Source organism: Mytilus edulis, chromosome 14, assembly GCF_963676685.1.
Source record: "Mytilus edulis chromosome 14, xbMytEdul2.2, whole genome shotgun sequence".
NCBI classification, from domain to species: domain Eukaryota; kingdom Metazoa; phylum Mollusca; class Bivalvia; order Mytilida; family Mytilidae; genus Mytilus; species Mytilus edulis.
In genome coordinates this window covers 2,202,146-2,213,478 of record NC_092357.1, presented here as the reverse complement: position 1 = coordinate 2,213,478, position 11,333 = coordinate 2,202,146, and the positions used below count along the sequence as shown (strand labels likewise).

At 32.7% G+C, this 11,333-nt stretch overlaps 1 protein-coding gene across 1 annotated transcript; it reads left to right on the top strand.

Annotated features, from left to right (window-relative positions):
* Nucleotides 1-865: 865 nt before the first annotated feature.
* Nucleotides 866-11,063, top strand: LOC139503535 (uncharacterized). The gene is made up of 7 exons (XM_071293334.1): nucleotides 866-895; nucleotides 2,992-3,249; nucleotides 3,847-4,806; nucleotides 5,039-5,145; nucleotides 6,452-7,696; nucleotides 8,681-8,711; nucleotides 10,812-11,063. Exons 2-7 carry the CDS (start codon nucleotides 3,090-3,092, stop codon nucleotides 10,997-10,999), a joined length of 2,691 nt encoding a protein of 896 aa, XP_071149435.1. The 5' UTR covers nucleotides 866-895; nucleotides 2,992-3,089; the 3' UTR covers nucleotides 11,000-11,063.
* The last annotated feature ends 270 nt before the right edge of the window (nucleotides 11,064-11,333 follow it).

Here is an 11,333-nt window from a genome sequence, read left to right as displayed (position 1 = left end):
AAAGCTTTGAATTTTTGAACTTTCATGTTATATTGATTCATATTCATTTAGTGCATTAGATATTTATAAGATTGTGTTTCAAAGTAAAAGTAGCATCACAAAAATACTGAACTTCGATGAAAATACTAAACGGAAAGTCCCTAATCATAATGCAAAATCAAAAACAACAAAAACAACAAACAACAAACGAATTGACAGCATCTGTCATATTCCTGACTTTTCTTAAGTAGAACATAGTTGATTAAACCTGGTTTATAAAGCTAGCTTAACCTGTGATGTGTACGACAGTTGCATCAAATTTCAATATATTGACAACGATTTGTGAACAAAACAAACAGACATAAAAAGATAAAAATGTCAAAAATAGGGGTGCATCAGTCAGCATTGTGTTATAATATTAGATCATATTAATCACTATGAAAATAATGAGTATTGTATATTTCAAGGAACACGGTCATTTAAAAATATATATAAAAAAAAACATGTAGAGCGGTCCTAGTAACAATTTATTTTAGTGTTGAGCACACCAGCCAAACGTTCAATTTATATCGTGTCTGTTTTTTGGGAGTAACCGAATTACTTAGACCAAGCTAACATGCTGTTCATGTTATGACTGTACACAACTGTACTTCTTAAATGTTTCGTCTATCCGCAATTTCGCCAATGACACTTATAAACGAGTACAATGTAGTAATTACATTAACAAAACAAAGGATGCAACATGTAAAACCTCTGACTGCTAATGTTCCCAATTAAATATGCATAATCAGTGTATACTATAAAGGTGTATCTCACCTAGGTTGTATATATTTCTGATTTTTTAATTATTGATATAAAAGAAAGACATTTATTTCATTTTTTTTATTGCAGGCATTTGAAAAGAATCTTTTACCAGGTTAGTATTTTTTTCTATTGTTGCATACTGAAAAGCCTTACTTGTTGAAGAAGTTGAATAGTCAGAAATACAAATGTATAAGTGATGCTCACGATACAGATAAATGACGATTTGGTATGAGTGACAATAAAACAATTAAACAACTCTCCATCCAAGTTAAAGGAAACGGTGCAAACAAATGCACTAATAAAAGTGTTGATGCGTTTATTTAACTGAGGGGGTGACTCCGTGACCGATGTGTCTTCATGGTCGAACTACTGTTTCTGAAACCTGTCAACACTGCGATTCTGAGATCGAGTCCCACACGTGAAAGGTCTGCTCGTACATGTATCGAATCTAAATTGCTAGTTTTACAAGAGAAAGTTAAAGGCTTTCCACGGGCTCTCCGGGTTACTTTAGCAATAAAAGCTAACGTCACAAAATAGCACAGTAGTGCCTACTTTGAGCTATATACACAACTTAATCAATTAAGAAATTTACTTATCTAATCCATCATTACAGACAATTGATTTTAAAAAAGAAATGTAAAGTTATTTTTGAAATGTTTCTTATTGTTTCTCATTTTTGAGAACATAATAGCATTCAAATAAAAGCCCATAACAAATGAGTGTACATCCGTCAGTTAATTATGTGTTCAAAACGGTTGTAGAAAACGTATTGCAAACGGGACAGCACATTTTCATTTGTACACTGATGTTTTTTTTTACCTTGCACGGGAATTTATACACGATCTTTGAAAACTTATTAATCCTCTAAATACATAAATTAAAAGGAAACTAAATATTATTATTATGTACAAATGCACTTTCATGGAACTATAATCTGTCGACTCCTGTATCTTGGTATTGCACATGGTAATTTTTTTCTCTGATTGTTTATGAAGGTTGTTGATATTTTATGGTTTGTTTCTGTGTGTGTTGCATTGTCGTTTTTGTCTACCTCAGTGTTTCTGTTGTTTCGTTGACTTCCTCTTATAGTTGTGATGTTTTTTCTCGATTTTAGTTTGTTACCTGGATTTGTTTTTATCTCAATCGATTTATGACTTTCAAACAGCGGTATACAACTGTTGCGGTTTCTTTTATATTGCTGCTATAGCTGCAAAATAGACATGTTCTATAATTTTTAGTCATGGCGTTGTCAATTTACTTTCGATCTATGAGTTTGACTGTCCCTCTGGAAGCTCTCGTCTCTCTTTCAGAAGTAAACTAATATAAAGATATCGAAATATAACCCGAAATGTAAGAATATCACATGCAATCAGGAATTTTCTCTTCTCAAGAAGAGGAAAAAACATTTGAAAAATGAAACATATAATTTCTATTGAGCCACATATGACTAATCACTGATGTTCTTCTTAAATATGGTCTATCAGTATTACTCATTATATAAGATTAGCGGCTCTGCTTTACCGATAAAATACATTATGTTCTTAATTCACTGTGTTCAAACGAACATAAAGTATTTATGTGCCAAATCTCTCTCTAGATTTTTGTAAAGCATGCATATCTGAGAATATTCAGATATGTACCTTTATACGATAAAGGCATAATAGAAATCTAAATACATATTTAGATACTGGCGCAATGACCATCTCAATTTTAATAACTATAGATCCAGAGATAACAATATTACGTATATCAAACATCATTAACAGTTCATGTTTTGAATACGGCAACCATGCATCTACGAAAACAAATCCCTGTAAATAAACATCAAACAATCAACAATACCGGTAAAAGACAGCAATCAAACATCTACAAAATATATACAAAACACATTAATGTTTTGCATACAACTTCAATACATTAAAAAAACAGAATTCTATATGAAAATTAAACTTCAGTACAACAGAAACGTACGACAATGGTCACTGCCCAAACCTCGATAGTTAAATCTCGTTCAAATTTTCATTATATACTGACAGCCAAAACCGGTTTACAACTATTGTGAAAACACAATAGAATAAATTACATACTTCAAAAATCATACGCGAACCGCTCTTAAACATACCAAGGCCCGATTAGTAGAAATAATAAAATCTAGATTTGTAAAATATATCAATTGTTAATCAACCAGTCAAATATTTTGATGTTTAGGTCTTCCAACTGAAGTTAAAAAGTTCGATACAAAGTCAGCGCAAGTATTTGCTAGTCTATTGGAGGAACAAAGTTATCCCCATTTTGAGGCAAGGGTCATGTTAGCTGGCCAGCAGGGTACAGGGAAAACGACAATAGCAAGATATCTGGTTGGAAAACGTCCCACTAGATTCAGGATATCGACCGATGGAATAGAACTATACAATGGTCTTTCATATATGGACCGTGAATCAAAAGACTGGCTGGGTGGACACCAAGGTAAATCTTCAAATAAATGCAAAACAGAACATGTGAATTATTAACAACAATAGGACATTTTTTTATAAATTAGATTACTGCAAACGTATCAATACAATTGATAATGGAATATCTATTTACATTATCTTTAGAGTTATTTTGAAACAGCCAATATGAAAGAAACCCATACAATATGATCAAAATGCAATGCTTTTATATTGACATGAAATTTTGCATACACGTTAACTTCATAAGAACAACTTTAATTTGTGTGCAAAATTTAAAAAAAAATCAGTGGTAGTCTTTTTCATGTATAGCAATTTATGGTTAACATTCAGCTTACAATTTGACAATTTATAGTAATTGTAAGCTCACATATATCCGTTTGTATTATATCAATAAACTACTGTTTAATTGGAGAGAATATATCGGACTTGATTTTCTCCGGCCATTGGGATGATCTTACAATGACACATCGCGTTCTCATATGATAACTATTTTACATCCCATTTGTTCTAGATAAGTTAGAAAAAACATTTACATTGTACAATATTTAATTTAGAACGAACATACTGAATTATACTATTATATAATACTAGACATATCGCCTCATTTTAGATTTCTCATTGGAAGAAATAACCTTCAGCAGATCACTTTTAAAAGGAGTGAAAACTATAAATGTAGATGATACAACGCTAACAAGCAAAGATCTACCAGTCATGTCACAAGCCATATCATTGCCGGCCAGCAAAGAAAAACTAAGACATCAATCAAAAGAAAATTCAATGTCAGTTACAACACCAGAAGGGGCAGAATGGTCAAAATGGTCAGAATGTTCAGAATCGGATAGTTTGTCTTCCACTAAAAGTTTCAAAACAGGATTGAACAGTTCTGAATTCCAATTTGAAACCGTACCAATTAATATTAGCAGTATAGACGGGAATATGAGCCAACAACTAGTACGTCAGTTATGTAAGCAAAATGCAAAATCACAATGCAACGATGAAAACTATGAGACAGTCATACAAGATAGCACTCGTAATTCAGGAAACCAATCAAAACTACTAGTTTCGGACGGAGAAAGGTCAGGTGACAATAGAAACATACAAGTAGAACAGGAAAATCCAACAAGAAAAGATTATACCGATTTCTCAAATGACAACTGTATAGGTGAAGATTTGCCATATACAGACATTTCAATGGATGACTCGGATCATGCCGAGTCAGGTAACGCTGGAGAGGTGCACCTAAAAACTGTAACTCAACCTGGATTGATCAGAAAGTTAAAACAGATGTTTGGGGTTTCGAAAAAAGTTAAAGAAGTCAAAGTATCAATCACGAAAGATAACTTTCTCAAGAAGACCTCTAAAGTAGGAAAAAAGCAGTTACACCACAAAAAGATAGCACCAATAATTATTTGGGATTTTGGTGGCCAGGATGTCTTCTATTCAACTCATCAGACATTTCTGACATACAGAGCGATTTACATAATTGTATTGGATGGAAGTAGAAAACTTGATGATACATGTCCGTATGAACAATACCTCCCGGGAAAGAGTGGACATAAATCAGGAAGAGGTGTGTATACATATACATTAATTTTCAATACACCTTGGTGTGTAACACCTGTATGAGTCAAAGTCGAATCCGAATACTTTGTCACAGAGACACTTTGGAAACTAAAATATTATCACTCTTTAGATTATACGCGCGATAATAGGCAACTAATTTCATCTTTTCGATTCCTTCGAAACATGACCGTTTAGTTTAATATTTTTTTTTTCCTTATAACTTTTCTCTACTCTTACAGATTATCTGCTTTTCTGGATAAACACAATTGTAACATACTGCAAGGGAAGCGTGCAGGGATTTCCTAAGATTCTGGTTGTTTTAACTCACAAAGATCGGGTAATAGCTGTAAGTATGTAATAATGCATCAGTTAATTCTAGTCAATTGTAACGGGGATTGATTTTGACTCTTATTAATATTTAAAAGAAATACTGTGGAAAAAATCGAGAAGATTATGATTGTACATGTACTAATGTTTGTTATTAGATACAATCAATACTAACAATAATTCAAGGTTGTCATGTAGTATTGTCTTTAAAAAAAATCATAGTTGTTTAAAATATAAGATGTTCAAAGCGAACATGGTAAACGCAATTAAAAGTCCGCTAATAAATGTTGATTAGTTTTAAACATCTTTGTTTATCTAAACATCACCCTGAAGGCCTGAATAAGTAAAACACGTCTGGTTACATATTTTTTCTTTTACTTATTATAATTTTCTCATACTGTGCTTGCGGTCAATCCTTGAACATGAGGAATGGTCAGTATTTATTTAGATGTAATTTAACATTTTGTATGTGATTAAATAAAATATGTTAGTGTTCATGTATATAACAACTCTTGACCCCTGACTCAACCGAACCTATTTTACTACATGTTGATTGTTTGAACAGTACTGGATGTACCACAGTCTACAACACTTGCATCAAACTAATACTATTTCTATTTTTTGTATACTAGTGATGCAATTAAATGTCTCTTAAAATCAGTTCAGATAAGAAATAAGTGGCAAATGTTTATCGTAAATTGCTCTTAACTAAATGGAATGGAAACTATATTATATAAACAATGAACTGCCAAGGTATGGTGTTTTGTATGTTTTGTCTGATTTCCTTTTAGTAGTGGTCTTTTTGTGTTATGTGGTATACAGAATAGTCTCAAACTACATGTAACCTAACGGAGGTACTATGCTTAGACAGTAGTACGCCAAACTTTTGTTTTGTCTATATAAGTCAAGCTTCTTGAAATCTACCGGTCACAAGCATATAGGGTAAATATGTATGTTGCGTCAATTTCAAAAAGATACCAGCATATTATCTTAGGTATCACCAGTGTTGAAATGTCACTATTTATCTGCTTTTTGCTTAGGGACTTTTCAGAAAATTGAGAGATTTGTTTGACTTCAGCCTTAATATAATCGTGCATCAATTTTTTTTTATTGTCATAGATTGTATGCTACAAAAATGCATCGATTATACTATCTGTGTACTTATTCCGTACCTGTTGTATTTGCTTTTATAATATGATACCATTGTTTTCATTGCAGAATGCCCACTCTACACTCGTTTTACCATAAACATGTCATTTCAATAAAGATAATTGTTTCTTACTATAAATATTTTGTAAAAAACCTTCCCTGCATTTTTTTCTTAGAATGAGGTTGAGCAAAGAAGACATGAAATATTTGCAGAAATCAACAAGATGTTTCACCAGACATCGTTAATGCAACATTTAGTGCTTGAGGATAAAATATTTGTTAACGCACAAGACAAATATGACCCAGAAATGACGAAGATCAAGGATGCTATTATCAGCGAATCAGAGAGGCAACCAACATGGGGTGAATCACTTCCAAAGTGTTTTATCCCTTTAGAGTTAGAATTTGCATCGCTGATCAGAAAAGGCATTCCTCTGATTACACTAGAGCATCTAAAGAAAATAAACGCATTGCAACCTATTAGACCGTTATCAGAAACCGAGTTGAAGGTATTTCTGAAATTCCAACATTCCATTGGCAAGCTTTTGTACTTTGATGAACATAAATTAGACGACCGTATAATTTTGTCTCCCACTCTTCTCATTGATGCCTTCAAATCTATTGTAACTGATAGAGGATTCTGTCAAGGAGATGCACAAAGAGAGGAGTTATGGGATGTTATGGGTAAGAAAGGGGTGGTATCAAAACCAATAATCGAACAAATTTGGAAGAAACAAAAATATAAGAAGTTCTACAAAGATAAAGATTATTTACTGGACGTTATGACCCATCTTGATATATTGGTTGAACCAAAAAGATACGACTTAGATCGCAACCGTATACCTGCTGACTTCTACTATGTAGCAAGTATGGTACGAGCTAAAGATGATTCTGGATACCTTCAATCAGCTGGCTTTACAACCAGAAGTATTGCCATAGCCTTCCAATCGTCATCATTGATGATACCTCCTGCATTATCTTTTAGATTTATTAGTTACTGTCTTTATGTCTGGGCGGTGAAAACATACGGAAATACAAACAAGGACATGCTGTTCCATCGGGCTGGGGTGTTTACCATTGATCCGTCTTTAGATTTGTACATTTCCTGCGAAGATGAAAGGATTGTTGTCCATCTTGTGCATGCCACATCAAACACACTTATAATGAGGGATATAGCTTCTAGCATCTATGAATGTCTTACATCAGCCTTGGAGAAAATAAGTCAGCTGTATATCAGAACAAGTAGTGATCAGACTCAAACCAGTGATGCATCCTTTATGACAAGGATATGTTGTAACTCACCAAACAACTCATGTGTACTTCCTGACAACGGTCTAGCTCACACAGACCAAATATGGATATGTCCTTCACATGGCATTGAACACAACATACACACAATTACATCGTGGATTGAAGAAAAGGTAGTAGTTTATGTTATGAATTGTTTCTTTTAGAGGGCAGGGCATGGCAGGAAAAATGCAAAAACATAAACACACATTAAGTTCGATTCAACATTCTAATTTGTTATCGATTAACTTGCTTATTATTTTGAATTGTATCAAATCTACCAATACGATTCGAAAAAATATGAACTGCCAAAGATGCAATGATTAGTTTTTTAGTTTACCATAAATAAACGATAGAATAAAGATCAAACTAAATACCCTTCCTTTTGTGAAATACATGGCATCGAACACAGCGTACACACAATTACATCGGGGATTGAAGAAAAGGTTGTAATTTATGTTATGTATTGTTTCTTTAAGTGTGGATGGCAGGGACAATACAAAAATTAACACACATGTAGTTCGATTCGAAATTGTAATTTGTTATCGATAAACTCGCTTATCAATTTGAATTGTATCAAATGAGATCCGCAAAAATATGTACTGCCAAAGATGCAATGATTATTTTTAGTTAACCAAAAAGTTATAACAAATAAACGATAAAAATAATGATTGTGAATTGCAAGCAATTAAGTTTTTCCTTGTTAATCAGCTGTCTTTTAAATTGATACACATCTGAAAATGGAAATTACTATAATAATTCATACATACTCTGAGAATGCATTAAAGTAAACATATGGATAATTCTGTATGCATGTATAAGAAAGAAGTTACAGTATGACTTCCATCGAGACAATTCTCCACAAGAGACCAAAATGACACAGAAATTAACATCTATCGTTCACCGTTCGGCCTTCAACAATGAGCAAAGCCCATCAAAGCCGATATATGCATGATATGCGTTAATAGAAAAAGAGTGTTTCTGACTTTAACAAGCGGTTTTAAATTTCAACCCAATCTGTTCGATTATACATCTACTAATAATGGATATCAAATTTTTGATTTACAAAATAAAATGAGTACCTTTCAATTAGTTTATAAATTCCTTTTTATTCTCAGGAAGACGAAAAGTGTAAACCAGGGTGCACAGGTAATGTATAACAAATGTTGAATAATGCCAAATGCCAATGTTAAGTATTATGTTTTGGTCGCACCTTGTGGAGAACAATTAACTGTAATACAATAGGAACCTTTCAACTTTGTACATTGTAATAGTTAAAACATACAAAAAACGTATTTGATATAACTCTTGTATTCATTACTGTACATCATTCTTGTTCGATTAAAACACGCCGAGTTGTAATGTTTCGTTTGATAACATGATCATCCTTTAACAAATACGTCTGGTGTAAATATCAAATTTAATTCCTGGTATCTATGATGAGTTTATTTGCAACCACTGGGTCGATGCCACTGCTGGTGGAGATTTATTTCCCCGAGGACATCACCAGCCCAGTAGTTAACACTTCCTTGTTGACTTGAGTTACCATCGATATGTTCATAATTATAGATTATTTGTTAACAAAACTTTGCATTTTAATAACAATGGCTTTTCTAACTCAGGAATATATTACCTTAGCTGTGTTTGGTAAAACTTTTAGGAATATTTGGTCCTCAATGCTCTGCAACTTCGTAATTATTTTGCATTCTAAACATTTTTTGATTTGAGAGCGTCACTGACAAGTCTAATGTAGACGAAACGCGCGTCTGGCGTAAATATAAAATCTTAATCCTGGTATCTATGATGAGTTTATTTTAAAGTTATAAGACTTTTTTTTAAAGGCAAACGGCTGACATGTAAAGATGAGCTTTATATAATACAATTTTCGAATCATAAACATATGACCCGTTACCTGAAAAATGATACCGTTGACATTCACTGCTAAGCCTTCTTTCAATCTGATAGGGATTGACTTCTCACTGGTTTAGTTGAATGTTAAGAATATGTGAACATTTCCCGGCGTTCATGTTTTTGTCCGGTTTGAAGATATTTATAGATTATCATTGATCGTCTCAACAGATTGTTTTTCTCGCTTGAGCCGGTACGGAGTTGGAGTTGAGATGACCAATGATAATCGGTTTATCGCTATTTCATCTATGATTATGTTGTCAATTTCATGTCAATTTTGTCAGCAGCCCCACGTGCCTTCTTAGTTTCTAACGATAATTTTCTATCTCAAGCGAGTAGCATGATATAAAAAAAATATCACAAAATATGATCTACGGAAAAATGCACAAAATAGCGATAAATGCATGTATTAGTTTTAGTTTGCAATAATGCTGTGCGTTATAGTTTTTTGTGTTTTATGTTGTTTGTTCTTCCTAATTCTTGATATTATTGTTTACATCACAATAGTATATACTTGTTATATATCGTTTTCGTGATTTGGTAAGACGTATCTCTTCTAATATTTTAATGGCTATTTTTAGTTTATAGAAACCGTTTGCTGATGTGCTTTGTTTGTATTCATTTTAGAGTTATGCTTTGTCTATATGCCGTTTTATGTTTCTTTGTTACATATATGAAGTGGCTCTTAAATTCTTGTGTTCGCGTTATTGTGCTATGACATATATGTGTATTTATGTCTTTAATGTGATGTGATATGATTGGCCTATTTGTTATGTATTTGTTTGTTTCTTTTAGTGACACAATGTTGACTGCTGTATATTTGACATTTCTACCTATTATGTCTGCTTTTTTTGTTCACGAATCGTTGTCAATATAATGGTATTTGATACGACTGGCATACAAGTGAAAGGTGAAGCTAACAAAAAATGTAGCTATACAGCCATGTTCAATCCACCATTTTCTACATACTGTGGATTTATTTTCGTGGGTACCAATTTTCGTGGCTTTATAAAAACTTGCATATTCGTGGATATTTAATTTCGTGGTTTTGGTCAAGTCTGTATACATTTCTTTAGCAAATTAGTAATCTGTTGAACATTGAAATGTTTGGTTCCCCTGTTCCCACGAAATCCACGAAAATTGGTATCTAACGAATAATAATGAATCCACAGAAAGATATTACCTGTACAAAGTCAGGAATATGACAGTTGGTATCCGTTCGTTTAATGTGTTTGGGCTACTGATTAGGGACTTTCCGTTTTGAATTTTCGCCGGAGTTCAGTATTTTTATATGATTTTACTTTTTGATATTTGAAAAGATATGCAATATTTCTGATACAGTTACCAAAGATGAATTTCTGAAAGAGACACCATTAGACATACATTTACGACGTTTGTCGTTATTGCACAGTCCATTCGAGGCTAAAGAACTGGCAATTCATTTAGGATTGTCGAACAGGGCAGTGAATGTCATACTGGAAATTGAAGATCCCTTGACATCAAGCTTTGCAATTTTGCTACATATCTAACACATGTTAGGTGAACCAAGCTATATTTACATAAAATCACTGAGAATAACAACTATAATTAAAAGTATATTCACCAAATTACTGAACTCTGAGGACAATTCAAACAGGAAAGTCATAAAGCAACATTGTACATTCAAAGTCTTTTGTGGGGTTTGTGTTATTCAGTCTTTTTTTTCATTTCATAATATTTTGTATTTTATTGTTTTTTTGTTTTTTTTTCTTTTTTAGCCATGGTATTGTCAGTTTATTTTTTTATTATTTAGCCATGGTATTGTCAGTTTATTTTTAGCCAGGGTATTGTCAGGTTTTTTTTAGCCATGGTATTGTCAGTTTA